The sequence below is a fragment of the Diceros bicornis genome, chromosome 1 (assembly GCF_020826845.1).
Source record: "Diceros bicornis minor isolate mBicDic1 chromosome 1, mDicBic1.mat.cur, whole genome shotgun sequence".
NCBI lineage: Eukaryota > Metazoa > Chordata > Mammalia > Perissodactyla > Rhinocerotidae > Diceros > Diceros bicornis.
The window spans coordinates 53,619,743-53,639,409 of record NC_080740.1 but is presented as its reverse complement, the minus strand read 5'-3'; the positions used below and the strand labels follow the sequence as shown (position 1 = coordinate 53,639,409).

The 19,667-nt window shown below is 55.8% G+C and overlaps 1 protein-coding gene across 16 annotated transcripts in view; it reads right to left on the bottom strand.

The window, feature by feature from the left end:
• Window positions 1-18,069, bottom strand: part of JADE2 (jade family PHD finger 2) — a 49,065-nt gene extending 30,996 nt beyond the window's left edge. For 2 of the 16 annotated variants that reach the window (XM_058540490.1, XM_058540528.1), the window contains exons 1-5: window positions 16,440-16,824; window positions 12,530-12,713; window positions 9,518-10,971; window positions 7,447-7,504; window positions 5,298-5,386 (exon numbers count right to left, since the gene is read on the bottom strand). In XM_058540490.1, coding sequence (XP_058396473.1) covers window positions 5,298-5,386; window positions 7,447-7,504; window positions 9,518-9,562 — 192 coding nt within the window. In that variant the 5' untranslated portion in view covers window positions 9,563-10,971; window positions 12,530-12,713; window positions 16,440-16,824. Of the gene's footprint in view, window positions 1-5,297; window positions 5,387-7,446; window positions 7,505-9,517; window positions 10,972-12,529; window positions 12,714-15,691; window positions 15,752-16,164; window positions 16,219-16,439; window positions 16,825-17,331; window positions 17,639-18,021 lie in introns of those variants that run through there. The other 14 variants (XM_058540523.1, XM_058540533.1, XM_058540493.1 and 11 more) reach the window with 13 other exon arrangements.
• Between the last annotated feature and the right edge of the window lie 1,598 nt (window positions 18,070-19,667).

Genomic DNA, 19,667 nt, shown 5'->3' with positions numbered 1-19,667 from the left:
TAGGAAGAGCCACCCTCTGCCCAGTTCCATTCAAGCTACCACTAGGCTAATTTGGTCAGACACTTAAAAAACACACACACACACACACACACACACACACTCAGCATCTCTTTCTCTTTCACAAGGATAACAGCACTTCCTGCTCTTAAAGAGAATTTATTACACACATTTCTTTTGCAAGACAAGTCCCAGAGGCCAGGAGGCCTTTCCAGCTGGCGGGAGCAGCAATGTTTCCGACTATACTAGAAGTGGATTCTGCCCCCCACCCCAGAGGAAGGCGGTAGGAGGGAGTCTCAGAAGGCAGGCGCTTAGCCCAGCGGAAGGGCTCTCCCCTCACTGCCTGCCCCCCTCACAGGGTAGCAGAGAAACTGTTGGCTAGAAACGCAGCTTGAAACCACAGGGCCGAGCATACAACCTTTTTTTTGATTCTCCTGTTTTACCTCTGCTCCTCCAGGAAGGCATCTTATTTATCCTGTGGTTTTGTACCCCAACACAATCTGGCCACCCCGCCTTCACCCAGAGTAGAAGGGTCCCATTTCTAAAAGCAGTGGGTCAAGACCATAAGCTGCATCCTCACCCCTCACTCTCTGCCTTTTCCAGGGGGTAGGCCATCCTTATATAGAACTTTCACGGACACCGGGTCTGGGGGACACCCCACTGGTGGCAGAGGCTGTTTGCAAGAATCATCTCTTTCTCCCAGGCCCTGTCTCCAGGGGCAAGAGGCTGAGCACATTGGTGAAGGGCCCCTGTGGAAGCTGCAGAGAGGCCCCATTCTCTCCTTAGGGATATACTGATTTGTCACCAGGGCCTACAAAAGAGCCAATAGTTGGATCCAAACTCCCACCCATCCTATTCTGGGACCATCCAGGCTTCCAGCCCAGAGAGGCCAGCTTCACCTCCACTCACTTCCGGGATCTCCCCCACCGCCAGGCTCCACAGGCCTCAGGAAAGGACAGTCATATCTACAGAACAGAACTCCATGGCAAGGTCTGGGGCAGGGCTCTACAGATGATGACCCTAAGCCTCAGAGAGAAACAGTCACTTGCCCAAGGTCACAGAGCTCCTCAGTGGCAAAGCTGGCTACACCTCTCGTAACAGACACTTTCCTGTGTAGCACCTGCACCCTGCTGACAGTCAGAGGACAAGCTCCCTGGGGACAGAGCCTACATCTTCTGTCCCCCCTAGCAATGGGCTGGGCCTATTAGGTGCTCTTGAGCGCTTGCTGAGTTTAATCAGTATCAGTAACGCCTGGGTCCTAAAGACTCATGTCCCTGCCCACTGGATGATTTCTGGGGACTCTGACTTCTTGAAAATAGCTTTCTACCTCAAGACAGCCTGCCTGGGGGAAACCCCCACCGCTTGGTCTGCCCCTCCATCTGCCTCTCTGCCCCAGGCTTGAGAAAGACACAGCCTCAAAACCACAGGGCTGGTCTCCGGGTCCCTTCCTGAACTGCCCTTCACCCCCCTGCCAGGCTGAGGGCTTGGCAGAAACCTGTCAGTCCTGGACTGCTGTGGGGGAAGGGTGCAAACCGGGGGACTGCCCCCACCCACACGCCCTGCCTTTGCTTAGGTCACTGAACCAGGCTGGAAAGCTTCCCCTTCCTCCTTCAACCTCAGGGTCTTCCAGTGAGGACCAAGCCAGGAACTCCTGTCTTGGCAAATTAAAGAGAAAGGTCTATGGCAGTAGTTCTGAACCCCGCTTTCCAGCAGGAGAGCTTTTAAAAAGAACAGGTACCTGGGGCCCCATCTCAGTCCATTTAAGTCAGAAATCTTGGGGGTGAAGTGGGAGGGGTCTGGTATTGATATTTAAAAAATAGTCTCCGGTCTGTGGTCTCCATCAGATTCTCAGAGATATGACCCACAGAGCGTTAAGCACCAATAGTGGTTATGCCTTTTGGTGAGACAGGCCAGGCCAGAAACCCAAGGCCTCAGCATGGTTTATACACTAATGCCACCTCCCCAGGCCAGGCTAATCCCTTCCCCTCTTTCAGGACCGGCCTGGCCAACTTAAGCCCCAAGGGACAGATCTCAGCTTTGTTGGGATCCTGCAGGCAGGCAGAGCAGAGGAAGGCAGCAGTCTGTGTCCCTGGGGTCAGCCCCACCTTTTCCTCCACTGCCAAAGGGGATCCTGGCGCCAATTTCAGACCTGGTGCACTTCTACCAAAAATTCTAAGCCAGCCTCCCAGGAATGCCAGGGCCCAGTAATGAGGCCTGCACTCTCCTTCACCCTGGCTGAGGGAGGCCACCCACTCACTGGTTAAGGGCCAGAAGGGAAGCTGGGCCTCAAGGTCTCAGCCCTGTCCAGGGTCCTGACTCCTGATCAGAGCACTTTTTCCCACCCCAGGGCACCTCATTCTGATGTAGAGGTGCCCCTTGATTCACACCCTCAGGGTGCACTGGGAAGGGCAGCCCCTGGCAGGTCATCACAGGGGCAGTCCCGCTGCTCTCATCGAAACCCAACCCCAGCCCTTTCCACGGCTACTGGCTTCACTATGTGTAATGCTGCTGCTATGCTAAGCACTCTGGTCTTCAAACCACCCCCATCCCATCACTGTCCACATTCAGAGATGAGGAGAGGAAGTGAACCACGGGTTCCACGGCTCCAGCACCACACACATCAATTTGCAAGCATTCTGCTTAGGAACTCAGGCCAGACTGGGAGCAGGCTGTGTGATCAGCCTGATAACCACCCTGCAGGCTTCTTACTCCAGGGGACTGCACAGATGGGGCTCCCAGACCCCCTTTCAACAGGGTGTCCAAAGCCCTCGGCCCCCAGGCCCAGCAGACTATAAAGGCCCTCTTCTCCAACCTGTTCACAGAAAGAGAAGGGAACAACCCAGCAAGGAGATTTAGTGCAAACATTATCTGCCGCCAAATCCTTGCTTTCATCTCCGCCTTCTCATGAGCCAAATAATTTGGAACGTTTCATTGATGGTTTCCTCTCTGCCCCAAGATAACTTGGAATTTATGCTGGCTATGGCTCAGCCTCCTCACATAGGGGATGAGGGAAACCTCACAGGCTACTCTCCAGCCTGCTTTGGGAGGAGAAGCTTGTCCTTGGCGACAGTTCAAGGCACAGAAGACTTCCTCAGCCCTCCTGGAGCCCAGGACTTGAGGGCGAGTGTCTCCAGTCAAGCCTCAGATCCTCCTGCTGAGGCTCCTGGGGCCCAAACCCAGGGCCATGCACAGCCAGGCCCCAGCAGGGCTGGGCATCAACACCCTTACAATGGTTGACTCTATTTTTAGGTGGAGCAAGGTTCAAAGGCTCTGCTCTGGAAAACCCAAGAGGCAGGGGAATTTTCAGCCCCATGCAAATCACTCTTTCCCCTCGGCCTTCACTGACACCTGTTTCCTCCCAGCCAGCGGCCTATCCTGGGTGTAGATGGCAGCCCTGCCCCTGGGATCTTTGCAGTGAGAGGGGGCCCCTCCTATTGCTGGTGCTTGGAGGGAGCAGGGAAGGAGAGTCAGGGGACTGAGCCAGCCCCAAAAGTTCCACGGAACTTCCCTTCCCTTTTCCAGCCTGAATAGCTGCTGAAAGCAGGAGGCAGGTGGGATTCTGAGAAAATGGGCATGACAATTCCTGCCTCCCAGGACCAGGAAGACACATAAAGGTGGCTATTGTTTTACTAATTCAACCAGCAGTTGGGGAGCCTCTGTGGGTCTCAAGATGGGGGTGGAGGTGGGGGATAAGGGGCGCGAGGGGATTGAAGGCTGAAGGAGTAGAGTGGTGGTCCCAGGGGCTCCCAGGGCCCTAGCACACTCTGCCTCCTACTTTCCAGTGCACTTGAGCACATCCCATCCACCCACTGAGCAGGGCTAATCCACCAGGAGGGCACTAAGAGCCTCAAGAACTGCAACCTCTCATGCCTACCACCGGTCCCCGCCCCCCCCCCCCCCCCCCCCCCGCCCCCAGTCCTTACTGCATTCCAAGAGATATCTCCTTTCATCTCCACCCCTCCCCCATGGGGCCAAGGGAGAACACTATGTTGGGGGATGGGGATGGGAGGCATTAGGTCTCAAAGGTCCACAGAGGGAGGGTCCTAGGGTAGGCCAGCTCCCAAACAAGGTGGAGGAGGCAGAGAGTGCTTTTTCAAATGCAAGGTTGTGCGGAAGACCCCCATAGGGGCTGGCTATCGACAGCTATGCCAGGACTGCCCCTGCAGTAAAGGCAGGGAGAGGAGGGCGCCAGGCTCAGAACAAAGATACCCTCCTCCACCCCATGCCAAGGGGTCTGCCCCACAACTGTGGGCCTTCCCACCCTTGGCACTGTTGGCCCCAAGAACTTCAGGTCTTGGCTATATAACCTTGAGATCCTCAGTTTCCTTACTATACAGGAGGACTAAGAACTCTGGGCTTTTTTAAGGATTAACAAAGTAAACCATCCAGCTCTGTGCCTGGCTGTTCTAGAGGCTACAGAACAATGTCTCTCTTAAGGGCCAGATTCAAAACTGCCCCCCTCTCAGGCACTCAATGATCCTGCAGCCTCATCTGTGCCAAGGGCTCTCTGAGTCCAGTGCAGTGCTCTGAAGACCTAAGAGGGAGGGGCAGGCCCGAGGCTGTGAGTTTTCAGGGGTTGCAGGAAGCAGGATCCCGCTGTCCATTCGCCTACCCACCCCCAACCCCCAACCCTCTTCTCCAAGGCTCCAGAGCCATAAACACCTCTACCTGCCACAAGAAACAGCCCAGGGCAATGTCAGGAAGGCTTCAAATGCAGATGCGTGTGAACTGTGCATAAGGAGTGAATGACTTAACCAGATGACTCTGAGGACTTCACCCCTCCATCAGCGAATCCTGTCACCTTTGGCTCAGCCTCCAAAATGTCTCAAGTCCTACTGCTTCTCACTCCACTGCCACCACCAGGCGCCAAGCCACCATTTCTCTCCTGGATAATTGCAAAAGATTCCTCCCTGCTTCCACACCTGCCCCATATTCCCTTCTCTTCAGAGCAGCCAGTGGGACCTTTTATTAAAACATCCGACTACGTCATTGCTTATGATCCCTGAAAGGCTCCTCCTCTCGCTCAGATCAATAGGAACATCTTTACAACCTACAAGCCTATGAGGACCTACAAGGCTATGAGAACTGGCATCCCCACCCCCCTCCTCCCGTTCCTTCTACTCAGCCACACTGGCCTCGGTTCGCAATGACTGTGCCCTCCACCAGGAATGCTCTTCCCCACCCCCTGCAGAGCTCAGGTGCAGCTCTCACCCTGCACACCCTCCCTCTCCACAGGTCTCTCCTCCTGCCACCTCCCCACCTCTGCATCATCTTTCTCCAGGACACTTGTCACTACTCACCTCTGAGGGCTTCTTTTCGTTTTGCCGGGGCCAGCCCGACTTGGTGCTGCTGGGCAGTTTGGAGCATCTTGATGCTGACGTAGCGTGACCTGCAGGGAGAGCACAGCCCATGAGGCGCCTCTGGAAGGCCCGGAACATCACCCACCCATGTCCAGTGATAGGAAGCCTGTGAGGAGAGCTCTGGCTTGAATGTTCAGAAGGTGGCGAACTCTGTGAGAACCTGCTGGACTCTCTCTGTTCTGGGCCTCTCCACTGATGAATGGGGACATGATGCCTCCTCCACTCAACCAACCAGAAGGGGCTTAAATAAAAGGCAGTGACCAGGACTCAGTATTAGCTTACTGTGTGACCCACGACAAGTCCCTTTCCCTCTCTGATCCTCTGCTTCCTCCTTGGTGAAAGAGGGCTACAATAAGCCTTCCATGGCCTCTCCACCCCTGCCCCAGGTTAGGCACTCTGGGACAATGCCCAGTGGGAATACAGAGGTCAAACAGGGCAGTGGGAAGAGTGCTGCTCTAGAGTAAACTCATAGACCAGGCTTGAGCCCTAGCTCAGCCACTTACTAACTTTAGCTTGTCACCATGGGCAAATGACATAATCTCTCCTAGCCTCAGTTTGCTCTTCTATAAAATGAGGGCACGAGAACAACTGTCTTCAAAGGGTTGTTGTGAGAATTAAATGATAGGATGCTGGGAAAGTCTTAGCATAGTTCCTGGCACAAAGGCCTACCTCAATAAACATTAGCTATTATTATTAGGGTTCAAGGCCCTTGCTGGATTGCAGGCTGTGGACTCCACCCCACGGGTCAGAAGAGCAGCAGCCATGGGTGGGTACAGTGGTGGGGGCTGGTGGGAAGGGAGTATGCCTCAGCCTGGCCCAACTCTGATACAGCTACAGGGCTCAGCTGCCCAGGCGCCCACCCTTGCAGGTGCCTGGCCCTCAAGGGTTCCTTTGCCTGCAATCAAGTTAGAAGCAGAGAATGCGGCTCTTCTTGGCTCTACTGAGACAGGCCGCAGGCAGCGTGGTTTGCAGCCACAGAGGGCCAGACGCTGTGATCTGCTGCCGCAGGGAGGAAGGGCTGGCCAGGTGAGACACCAGAGCCAAGCTGAACTAACAGACCCAAAGGTCAGTGAATGAGACCTGGAGGTCGGGAAGGAGCTGCGCCCTGACCGGACATCCTAGTGTACCCGTCCTCAGGCTGTTGGGGGTGGGGACGGAACTCCGGGAGCTCTAAGGGCTTGGAGATCTCCCTAGTCCCAGCTGCTCACCACATACGTGAACAAACTGAGGTCTACGGTTGCAGGGCTCCAGGTCCGGCCTCCCTGGCAGTCCAGCCTCCTCCTCAGCCTGGGGTTCCATTAGGATGCACAGCTAGGGAGCCTCCTGGCAGCCTATCTCTCCTGCACAGGGCAGAATGGAACTCCTTACTCCAACCAACTCCTGCAGGCCCAGATTCCTGGGGCAGCTCAGTAGAGCTGCCTTCTAGTACCAGAGAAAAGCTCTCACCTTACACAAACCTCCCTTCTCTCCCCCAAATTTCAGAGGAGGCTCCCTAAGCCCCATTTTCTCCTTGACAATGCCCCCCACGTCCCAGACATCCAATTCACACACCCAACCCACACAAAAGTCTACCTCTGAGATTCTATTGCCAAGATCCCATGAAGGTCAGACTCCTTCATTAATTTCTTTGGCAAACCTTTCCTGAACACCTACTATGTGCTGATCTAGCTGGGGATAGAGCAGTGAGCAAGGCACGACCCCTCTTATCAAGGAGCTTACCACTGGTTAGGAAAGGATACTTATCAGGGAATTATAATAAAGAGTGATAGGTTTTCTATCTGTTGGGTAGAGACCTCCCATAGGGCCCTGATGCAACAGGAGGGCCAGAGAGAGAGGGACGTGTTCCTAGCAGCCAGGAGCAGCATAGGCAAAGGTCCAGAGGGGAGTTGACCTATTCCAACCAGAGCAAAACACTGAGACCTGAGGTAAAGGTGAGCAGAGCAAAGAGGACGGCAAACCCTGGAGGCCATGATGGGACTTACGCTTTCATCAACATTGAGACCACGGGCAGCCTCCCCCGACCTGGGCCCGTGGGCCTGATAATTAGTCAAATGCTTTCCCTGTAGGAGCCCCAAATGGAAGGCCTTACTGTCGGTGGTGTCAGAGTTGTCACTGCTGATGGAGTATTTTCGCCTCTTCTCTTCCATCTGCAACAAAAGGCAGGCCCCATTATACTCACAGGCGGCTTGGAAAACCCTCAGTCTCTCAGAAAATTGCCTGATAACATAACTCCCCACACTCACCCCGCTGCAGCAGAAGAATGAGAACAAGACCCTGCCCTAGATCTCTCCTCACCCCGCCACGGGGGCCCTGAGGGTGGGAGAGGAGGCTGCATCTCCCACCTCCTGAGCCCAGAGCCTCAGAGGAACAGGAGCCTCGCTCAGGATGATGTAGAAGGGAGGGCAAGGAGAGTCAGCAGCCTCAGACTGAACAGCAACTAGGACCTGCCTGGCCTCAGCTTCCCCTCAAGGTGATGCAGACCTACCCGAGTCCACTCCCACCGCAGCTGCAACTGGTGCCCTGCTGGGTTGGGTGCGTAGGAGGGAAGGCAGAGGAAACAAGACTGATTCTTCAAGGAGGACCATGCTATCTGAGTTGAGGGACAAGCCTGCCCAGACAGCACTGAGGGCACATCCTGAGAGTGGCGGCCAGAGGGCTGTGGAAATGGGGTGGGGGCAGCGAGGCTCCAAGCTGGGTCCACGAGACACCAGGCCCAGGGTGACTGGTCCTGGGCTGGGCTGCCCTCCCTCCCCCAAAGCTCTTCTACTGCCCTCCCTCCCCCAAAGCTCTTCTCCAGATACAAGTACAAGCCAACTTTATCTTCACCGCAGTATTTAACTTCAAGGTAAGATGGGCAGCTCTCCCACACCGAGCTCATTCCTCCACCACACTATGTCCGCTATCTCATGCTCCCAACAACCCAGTGAGTTGTGAGCTATTACCTCCATTTACTGGGGAGGCTCAGTGCCCTGTCCTGCTGGTAACTGGCTGACCTGGGATTTGAATCTTTGTGGTCTGATCCCTGAGCCCACACTGAGCTGCCTTGGTGCCCTCATCAGCTCCTGCCTGTTGGAAGTGCTTTCCTACCATTTCCTCTAATCCTGCAGAGTCCTGGGTGGCAGAGCCTGTTCTTATCCCCCTTTTGGAGGGGAGCACACCGAGTGGCTTGTTAACCTGTTTCATAGCTAGTCAGTGGCTGAGTCCTGATGTGAGAACTGATCTAAGGCTTGGGGCCCAGAGCGCTTTCCACCATGTCCCTATTAGTCTGGAACCTGGTCTGCTTCACGACCCACAGCAAAGCACAAGGAGCCAGTATCCATAGTGAGAAAGCGCCACTGCCCAGCCAGCCCAGCTACAGGCCAACCAGGCTCCCCATTCCCACTTGGGATCCCATCTGCCACCTGCTGCCACCCCAAGTCTGCTCATGCCAAGCCCCGGGGTACCCCTTATGTTACTGTGGTTCTGCAGAGACGAAGGAGCATTAGCTGTCTAAGACAGTGCATGGCAACTCAGATCTCTGAATGACCTCTTGACCTCAGCCAGGAGGTTCTCTCTACCCCACTGTCCCCCAACAGCAGGATCAGGATGACAGGAAGGTTCACTGGGGCTGCTTGTTGCCCAGCTCCAAAGGTGCAGGCAGAGTGCTCTCCAGAGGACATGGAGGTACAGAGGGATGCCTGGTGGTGTGAGCAGCACGGATGCAGGGGAGGCACGAACGAGAGCTAAAATTGCTAAGCATTCGCTGTGGTAGGGGAAGGGGATGCCCTGGTATCCAAAGACCTCACAAGACCCCTGGAACAGCCCTGGTGCCAGTGGGCATGACGGCTGCTTCACTTTTGCAGGTGAGGAAAACGAAGCTTGGACTTGCCCAAGATCGCAGTGCTTGTAAGAAGTCTGTCTGACTCAGGAGACCCTGCTCCTAACCTTTAGACTTCCCTGAGTCTGTGCAGCAGAGTGCAAGCGGCCCAGGGGCCCAGGTCACGGACTGAATGGGGCAGTAATGCTCCACCACCCACAGCTGCCCATCCTCACTGTCCTCTGAGGTCTGAGTGACAAAGGTGACTATAACAGAACCCTGACTCTGGCCTACATCTTGCCAACCCAGCCCTGTCACGGGTAGGGTAGGAGCAGAGGGACAGGTGCTATAAAAATGCACCCACCTGTTTTCTCCCGCAATCCTGTACATGAATTGCATTTCTCTTCATTTCCAGCAAAGAGGGCACTTCCAAGCCACGGTCTCCCGTAGCAGAAAAGCAGGAGCTCCAGATTCAGAGGGGACGAGTTCCCATCCTAGCTCCACCCCTCACTAGACCAGGGACCTTGGGAAAGACACACCTCCCAGAGGACACAAGCTGGATCTGGATTTTTACATAAATCTCTTCAACTTAAAATGTTGGCAACTGATTCAGAATTTTTAAAACACTTTGAGAGGGCCAAACTAAACACATCTGTGGGCCAGAATCAGCTGGCGAGAATAAATGAGCGCAGCGTAAAGCCCTTAGCACAGCAGCTGGCTCTCCATATAGGTGCTGGTTATTAATACCACAGCAGCCTTGGGCCAGGTGAAGAGTCCTCCTACCAGCGCCCACCCGAGGGGCTCCTCAGAGGGGGCAGTAACTCCATACAGTCATGAAGGCCCCCTGTAACAGCACCCCTTGACTGCCAACGCCCTTCTCATAATGCTGTTTCCTGCTGCCCAGGGACCAACAGGTGACCCGTCAGCATGCAGCCCTGCACCCCATCCTCAGCCAGCTCCCCATCCACCTGCCCTCCATGAAACACCCCAGAGTTCTCCTGGGCAGGGTGTTACTAAGGGAGCAGATTTTGTAGTGGCTTAATTGGAACAATAATAGGCTTCAGAGGGAAGCCACTGTTTTGTGAGCAAAGCTTCTTTCCTTTGAACCAAGTCTGTTCCAAAGTCCTCCCTGCCTCCCCACTGTTAGTGGCTAATGAAGCTCCCAATGAGGCCTGGGCTCCCCTGTGGGACAGCCCTTTGCCCCATCAACGCCCCTTTCTAACCCAGTCAGGGGGACAGGGAGGACTCCTTTACCAGAGCTGAAATCCAGGGCTGCAAACGCAGGTTGGGGTCAGGGGTGCCAAGACTTGATCTTGGCCTCTGGTTTCCCCTCTCCCCTGGTTCCTCCTCCAATCTCTCCCAAAGGAAGGTCTGCTCTGGGAGAATCTCAGCATCACAAGGCACTTGCTTTTTGGGACAGAAAGTGCTCCTGAAACCCTACCTACAAAAGATGCTCTAGGAAAGAAAGGGTCCCCTTTTCCTTCCATCTGCACCAGCCCATTTGCACCTCCCACGCCATCCCAGCATGGAGACACAGATTGGAAGCTCTCCTTCGGGAGTGTGGGTGTCCTAGAGTCCCCTCAATGGAGCAGCAGCCCACAGCCTCTCTGTGCATCCTCTAGCCCACAGCCAACCCTTGGTAAGTCCAGTGGGCTCTCCCTCTGGGACACACAGAGAATCCATACACTTCTTTCCCCATCTCTACTGCTACCACATTGGTCCAAGCCAGTCTCATCTCTTGCCTGGACTGCTCATTCATCTCCCAGCTTCCACTATTGCTCTTCCGTAATCTGGGATCCACACAGCAGCCAGAATGATCTTTTAAAAAAAGGAAAATCAGATCAAGTCATGCCTCTATTTAAGATCTTTCAAAGGCTTCCTGCTGATCAAAGGACAAAACTCAAGCTCCTGACCACAAGACCCTACATGATCTGGCCCCCGCCTACCTCAGCAAGTTCATATTGACCACTGTCCCCTTCCCCACTACTTTCCAGCCACCTTGGCCTCCTTTCATTTCCTGAAACAAGCAGATGGTCCATGCTTCAAGACCTGTGCACAGGCTGTACTCTCTGCCTGTAATGTTCTATGCAGTCCATGCATGTCTGACTTTTCATCCTTCAGGTTTCAGCTTAAATGTCAGAGGTCTATGCCAGGTAACTTATCTAAAGAAAGCCCACCACCCCGATATCCAAAGTCTTCAGTGCATCCATCACAACTCGTTTGTTGATCTATACTTGTTGAATGTCCTCCTCAGGAACGTATGTTCCATGAGAGTGAAGAGCACATCTGTCTGGATCCCTGCTGGAGCCCCAATGCCCTCCTTGCGTTGTACCCAGCACATAACAGGGCTCAGTACGTATGGGGTGCTGAGTGTGCTCTTGTCTCTCCCTCTAGAAGTGTGCGGACCACACAGCCCAGCTGGCCTGCCTGCAGCTTGCAGGAACAAATACCCCAGCCGAAGATTTCGTGCTGTTTTCACAGCTCTCCTTCCCCGTCTTAACCTCACACATTCTCCAGGAGGCTTTATTTGGTTGGGCTCCTGGCTAATGACCAATGTCAACTCAGTAATAGGGCAGCAATTTGGTGGCAGATGTTTTCTTGGCAGCACCAGCCATTGGTCTTAGTGGGGGCCTTGGGTCTGGACTTGAAACATCAATGCCCAGTGCCAACCCCCTTTAAAAGACCTCTCCGCAAATAAACTCAAATAAACACCCTGGGCCTCCATTAACGCCCTTCCAGCTGACCCTGGGAACACTGGGCCTTTCAGGCCTGCTACTGCAGCCGCTCCCTGGGCAGTTAAAACACCCCAACCCGGCCTCTGGCCTCTCCTCTCCAGGGGCCACCAGGCCTGCCCTGCCCGCCACCACGCACAGCAGGATTTCGTCTTCCTCCTTAAAAAAGGGGGAAAAAGGCTTTCAACCAGGCAATTTACCATTCCAGACACAATCTTTCAAAGAGAAACAAAAACTCTCCCTGTCTGAGGCAGACCGCTAAGGCGTGTGTGTAATAAGATGCTAATACAATTTAATGATATTTCGGCTGGAAAACGTGTCCTCAGAGCCTCCTTGTGTCGAGAAGGCCAGACATTCAGAAAACAAGAGCTGCACACTCTTAAACTGCTTTAAACAGGGGTCAGAGCCCCACTCTTTCCTATCTCTCATTAACTTTAATGCCGGCTCAGGGACAGTAATTGCCACTACAAAAACGATTCTGTACACACAGATCCTCAAACTTGCTTCTCTAAGCGCAGGGAATCCTGAACCCTCCTCTGACACCCATCATTGCCCACCTGCAATCCCAAGTGTCCCAGAGGGCCCCCAGCTCCCTAGAACGTGCTGCCCACACCCTCCCTCCAGACCCAGTGCTGGGGACATACCAAGGAGATCCTGGAGAATGAAAGGGGCTCTGTCTACTTTGTCCTTCAGCACCTTCTCACCCTACTCTCCACCTCAGAGAGAGCAAATCTCAGTCCGCTCGCTCCCATAGATGGCTGCCCACTGGCAACTGCAGGGTCCTTCTGATCCCTCCTTCAGAGAAGGGAGTTGGCTCTCTGGCCTAGCCTAAAAGGGAGAGAGCAAAGGTCAAAGCTGCATTTGGGGCCTCTCCAGGTCATTAGTAGTGAGAGTAAGAATAGCTAATACTAATCCAGTGCTTACGACATGCCTGGCTTTGGGCTTAGTTTTCTTTATGTAATATATCGCTTAATGCATACACTCTCCATGAGGTAGGTAGTTATTAACCCCATGTGCAGATGAAGAAACTGAGGCACAGAGCGGTCGTCACAGCTAGTGACTGCACAGCCAGCATTCAAACCTAGGCTGTGTAATTCCAGATGGTATACCCCTCCCCGCTGGGCTACAGTGCACAGGCCTGCAGCTCTGGAGTGGGCTGGGGTACTCCAGATTCCTATGGGTTGTCTAAGAACTTTCCTGGGTTCCTAAGCTTTGAGCCACATGGTAAGGGTCCTATGTGGAGGACAGGGCGAGCCAGGGGTACCCCTCCTCACGACTCTGACTTGGCCTCCCCTCAGAGAATGTAAAGGGAGAAATGTGAGGCCCCCAAAGAGCCTGCTGGATGAGCTGTAAAGAATCTGGACGCTTCTGGAAGCCTCTGACCTGAGTCCTGAGTATAAGACAAATACCTCCCTGTTAATGGGAACACGGGTTAACCAGAACACCCTGCCCCCAACCTCAAGGATACAATGTAGAAGTCAGCATCAAAGGCCTAACCTCAAGCCTCTGGGGTGCCCCTGGGGGCTGGGAACCAGCAGTCCCTCACCTGTCCATGAAAGCTAAGTGAAGATTTCTGACAGCCTCTCGGATCAGTGTTGCTGGCCATTTAGCCAGGCAATTTAGGGAAAGGAAAAGCATGTTGGATGGGAAAGGTTCTGGAAACATTTGCTGCATCCTGAGCCCAACAACTCGATCCTTAAACACTTCATCTCCAAAAGTGCTGGTGAGACCCTTGGCAAAACAGTTTCAAAACCAACACTCCCGGTGAACCCTGCTGCCTGGGGTGAGAACTTCCCTCTGCGAGGCATTTGCTGTGGAACCAAAGGCTTTTCCACTCTAAACAACAGCCAACAGCACTTGGGACAACTGAGACGGCTCCAGATCAAACAAACATCCCTTTTTTTTCCCTACCATGCAAACTTTCTCAATAAATTATTCGCCCACTTCGGATCAAAGCCTGTTTTTGCAGCCTGTGACCTAAAAAGCAAATAGCATCTCTTAAACATGAAAGCCCTCCTCCCTGCCTGGGTTGGCTTTATTACTCATTCCTTCCCCTTACAGTTATTCTGTTGTTATTTTCCTCCTCTGCTTGCAAGATTGCCCTGCGAGTCCCAACCTGCCTGAGGAAGACGGGATAGGAGGGATGGGGAGTTCACTCGGGTGAGAGAGGAAGTAGGGTAGGGGAGAAGCCAGCACCCTGGGAACCCAGGAAACAAGGCCAGGCCCCGTTGGCAGCTCCCTGCCCGGTCCTTTTGCCAAATGTCCTACTGGGAATCTTACCAGTGAAGAGAGGGAATTAACGCCACCCTGGGAGGAGGGGCCAAAGGCCCTCCCCCATCACCCTCCTGGCGTCACCCCCCTAGCCCCCGGGCCGGGACTCAGTTTGCAAACATTTAAAGGGACATCCTGACAGCTTGTCTAAGCTCAAAGCTCAGGGCTCCTCCCGCAGCCAACAAGGACAAGGCGCCAGGTCAGTCGTGCCCACTTAGCTCCTCCCCACCCCCTTTGACAGTGCTCAGAGTGCAAGCATGATGCCTTTTGATGACCCCCTGCAAACTCAGCTCCTAGATAAAACTCTGTGTCTCGGAATCCTGCAGTAGATGAGTTGGGGGTGCTGAGCGCGGGGGCAATGTTTGGAAATCTGCACAGACCACAGTGGCCGACTGCAGCGAGCTCTTGGCACCAAGCAAAGGAAATCACGGCCCTTTCTGCTCCACCAGCACCGGGCACGAGACCTGCGTCTAAGGTGGTTAAAAAAATAGTGTCCTGTCCCGCGGCAGAAGCTAAGGGGATTGGGAAGGGGGGTGGCGCGCGCGCACCTCCAGTCTGCCCCTGGAGGCAGTCCGCGGGACCGCAGGCTGGAGGCGCGCCGGCGTGATTCCGACCGCGGGAGCCGGGAGGAGGAGCCGGAGGTGGCTGCGGGGGGCTCCGGCCCAGGCAAGGGAAGGGCAAGAGGTGGTTCGGGCCAGGGGCGGCGGCGGGAGGTGGACTGGATGCTCGGGGCGGGAGGATGGATTTAGGTGAACCAAGTGAGGGCAGCCAAGCCCCTTGGGGGGTGGGCAGGTTGTGTGTAGTGGGGGGCAGGGTTGAGGGGGGGTCCTGGGCCTCTAGAAGCTAGAATGAAGCCTTCCTGCCTGTCTCGCAAACATCCTTATCTTCCGACATAACAGCCACGAATCGCTAAGCTGACGCGCTCTCATTCTTTGGCCTGGAGAAGAGAGTGTCTGAGGGCCCAGGGATAGGCGGGAAGGGACCGGAGGGAGCCACAAGTCTGCACCCAGGCGGGGAGGAGGCGGGCGGGAGCTGCTCTGCAGACGCAGGCGAGTGGGTGGGAAGGAGGGAGGGAGAGAGGGAGGGAGGAAGGAGGTGAGGCCGGGAAGATGCCACTGCCGGGGGCGGGGCGGGGCCGGGGATCCGAGAGAGGGACTGCAGCCGTGCTTGGTGGGGGCAGGGGCTACAATGTCACTCATTTGGGGGTCAGGTGTGTGTGTCCCAGCCTGGGGCAGCCACTTGCCTACATCTTCCTGGTACCACCCAGGGCTCAGGGGCGGAGGCGGAGGGCAGGGCACTGCGGAACCGTTCCCGGAGCGGGACGCGAACCGGCAGAGTTGGAAGAAGGTAAACAAGGGCCACGCCCCCTGCCGTCGCCCCGCGGGCGCGCACCCGCCGCTCCGGCCGCCGCCGGTACATTTCCACTCTCCCAGCGCTTCTCCCCCGCCGGACTCCCGCGCAGCCCTGGAGGAGGGCCTGCCCGCGCCCCCAGCCCGCGCCCCCCAGCGCCGGGGCTGCGCACCCTCCATACTCACCTGGAAAGGGTGTCCCCCGCCCTCCAAAAACTGTGTTTAATTTGTGCAGAGCCTCCGCGCCCGGGAGCTGAGCATGCTGCCCCCGCGTGCAGCGCCCGCGTGCACCCAGCCCGGAGAGGGGGCGACTGGGCGGAGGCGGTGGCCTCCGGAAGGTGTCTGGGACCGGACCCGCTGCACGTGAGCCTAGCGCGGGGTCATGTGCACCGGCTCAGCCCGGTTCGGCGCCCGGACGTGCTGCGTATCAACAAAATGAAACTCGAGGCGACAGGAGGGCAGATAGCTCCGGGTCCTCCGAACCCCAGTCCCCGGCCACGCGACCTCCCCTCCACGCCAGTCTCCCGCCGCAGCCCCTCCGCCCGGCCGGAGCCCGCGGGGCAAGTTGCAGCCCCGGCGCGCCCCCGCCCGCCCGCGCCCCCTCGCCGGCCCGGGGGCGCTTTGCCGCAGTCATTAATAAAGAAGGTCGCCAAGCTCACCCTTCCAAAAGTTGTTGTTGCATGCGCCCCTCTCAGCCTCCCCGCAATGTACTCTTTAAAACACGACTGACCAACATGCGCAATCTCTCTCCCCTGTGCTGTGCATCACCCCCCCCCCCCCCGCGCTGGCTTCCTAGAACAGGCAGCCAGCAGGAGAGAGAGGGAGCGAGCGAGCAAGAGAGAGAGGGAGCGAGGAGCGCTGGCAGATCTGTTGCAAAAACACAAAATAACGCCGTGGAGATGCGCAGGGCCCATTGCTGGGGGCTGGATCTTACCTTGTTCCGCGGTGCCCTTCCGAGGGCCGCTGCCCTCGGCTATGCGCCCCGGTGGGGGCCAGCGCGGGAAGGATGCTCCCGAAACCCGGAGCTCCAGGGGCCGGCGCGGGCGGGCGGGGGGCGCGCATCCATCCGGGGTCGCAGCGAGGGAGGCGGCCGGGTCCGCGACGTCCCCGGCCCCGCACCCCTGCCGGGGACGGTCAGCCCGCCAGACCCAAGCCCTTGCCGCTAGGAGTGGGCGCAAAGTAACTCCATGGAAGCTACTCACGCCCCCCAAAAATAGCCTCCAACTGTGATGGCCGCGGTCGCCACCATTCACCAACCCCCCTGTGTATGTTTCTGTTTCTTTTTAAACCAAGACTTCCTTGTGATCTCTTTAGAAAAAAAATGTGTTGGGGTGGGGGTGGGGTGGGGTGGGGTGGGGGCGGGCGGGAGGAGCGAGGGAGGGGGAGTAGCCACTTTTTTCTTATTCACTCTGATCTCCACTCCTGACACCCCCCCGTCGTCCGTCCCCCCCCAACGCCCAGTTGTTTGGCTCCAGCAGCGGATCCAGGTAGCGTTGCAGGCCTCGGGGGGAGGGTGCCCTGCTGGGCCGCCTGCCTGCCTGCACCTCGGGCCCGGACTCCCCACGGGCTCTGGGGTGCCCCCAGCCCGCCTTGTCCCCAGGGCCGGGCCCGAGAGGCGGCTGCGCCCGTGCAAGTCCCATCAGGTCTGCTCACACTTCACACACTCACACACATACCCCGCCCCTCCACTCTCTCACTCACACTTTCTGCTCACACTCCGCCCCCTTCGCGCCCCAGACCCGGGCGGCGCCCCCCGCAACCTTAAAAAAAAAAAAAAGGCAAGCTTATACTTAAAAAAATCTTTTGGCGCCATATTAATGACGTACTTAAAATTTGCCATTTCTCCCTGCGTCAAAAAGACGTTTCTTTGCAAATAACAGCCTGAAGGCGACACTCGCGGAGGGAATGAGGTTTGCACTGAGCACCCCGCCTCCCGGGGCTCCAGCGCTGGAAGACCCTCGCCCTAGGCCCTGCTCCTGACTCGCTGGTTTAAAAATGCGATTCGAATAAATCGCGTGGCGTTCTGCAGCGCCAGAAGTGAGCAGAAAGTGCTGGCAAGAGCGGAGGGGAGGGGCGCGCGCTAGTCTGGGGGAGGGGGCGCGGCCCTCCTCCCCCACCCACAGCAGATGGAAACTAACATCCCGGGCGGGGGAAACTTGAAATTGTGGGCGACCTCAAGAAAGGAGGGGCGGTCCGTAGAGAGGGTCCCTCTCGGGTTCGTCGCCCCCTTCCCCCTCCCGGGTGCCTCCTGGCGCCGAGCTCTGCCCCGCATTTCCGGGGGGTGTGGAACGCAGTGATGGGTGAGTGGGTGGGTGGCTGCTCTTCCTGGCCCCAGTAGGAGTTTGCCCCAGAGTATCCCCTTCCCCTTTTGCTCGTCCTTTCCACTCCCTCTAAAGGGTTAAAAACCAAGGGGCAACTTCCAAGGGCTGGTACTTGGCGAGGAAGCGGGGCGCCCCTATCCCCACCCTTCGCCTCCTCGCCCCTCCTCCTCCTCCGGCTCCACTTCCCGACTTGACCTTGTGGTGCACAAACAGTGCGCTCGGATCCTCGCAGTTTCTGGAAGAAGCTTGCGCTCGCCGGGCAGGCGGGCTGTCGGGCGGCTCGCGGGCGGTGGCGGGGCCTTGGGTCGGTTCCCGGAGCCGCGGGCCACACCCACCCAACCCGCTGCGCCCGTCGCGCTCACCTTCTCTCGAGGAAGGAGTAGGGCTGGCCTCCTGGATGGGGAGGAGTAGGGGGCAAGCTGCAGCCTTCTCCGGATGCTCCCACTTGGGGAGGGGGTGTTCTGGTTTCAGGCGGGGTTTGCGAGGGAGACTTGGGAGCCTGGCCCAACATCCCCAAAACATCATTGCCAACTTTATTTCCCCCTCCCTTTTGGCTGCCCCTCAAAGATGATCCAATAATTTTTTTAGCTCACCTTTGGCTTTGAAGGCACGTGGGTGAGTTGTGAAGTGGGACAGGAACCGCCTTCTCTCTCCAAGACTGAAGGTTGTTTATTCTTTCTTTCCCCTCCAGCCCCTTCCATGGAAAGATATTCAATTTACATAAGATGACATTTATGTGACAATTAAGAGGATTCCCCGATGGAATGTTGTGAACACATTTGCTTATAGGAGAAATAAATCTAATAATAAACAAACGCATAATCACAGCACAAATCCTCCGACAGGGCAAATTGTCTACACAACAAAGAGGGAGATGATGGATGCTGAAATAAGCACTTTTTGCAACAAGAAAGAAATATGAGCTCAAAGGGAGCCAGTGCAACATTTCTCTTCGTTGGCCTTCATTCACCAACTCTGGGGAAGCTTGTCTGGCAAGATTGAGGGGCTGTGGGTATCACCTCCAACTTAGACCTGGCTCTAGCTCTTAGCGGTCAGCTGGTTTTCCCAAGCCCAAGCTCAGTGCCTGGAAACACATGTCGCAAGCTGTGTGTAACAAAATGGTTCAATACCTGGGTTCCAATCCTGGCTCTGCAGTTCAGAAGCTGCTTGATGTGGGCAAGAGGATGAATCCTTCTCTCTGGGTCTCTTTTTCTTCTGTAGAATGGGATGGTGGGAGGGTTCCTGAGGCCTCATGTGTATATTTCGGCACATATACATCTATGTATATATGTGCATATACATGTTATATGTGTAAAGCAGGGCCTGGCTCGGAAAGCACATGCATTTTGGCACTTTCCCTGGTGCCTACATTTGGGAATGGTGAATGTGCTCCCTGAAAGCTCTTAACACTGAAAAACTGGGGGACAATGATGTCTGTCTTACCCTCTGAGTATATCTACAAGATCTTCCAGCATGGGCAAAAGGGAAGGCCGGGAGAAACAACTGTTGATAGGTGGTCAGCTTCATGGTTGAGGTCCAGATGACAGTCTCAGCCACCCATCTGAGGTGGCGGTGGAGGCACAGTCCAAGGGACTGCCCTGGTTGGGTCTAGTTGCAGAGGGTGTACATGCAGGAGAGGACTGGACAGGCTCCTCCTCTTAGCTGTCAGGATCCCATGAACCTTGGCAAGCAATTATAAAACGACCTAGAGAGATGGAAGAGGGAGAGGATGACCATTTATAGAGCGCCTGATCTGTGCTGTGCGCTGTGCAAGCCATCCTGTCTCATCCTCACAAAGACCCCACCTTACCTATCCAGAAAGGTTTAGTAACTTACCAACA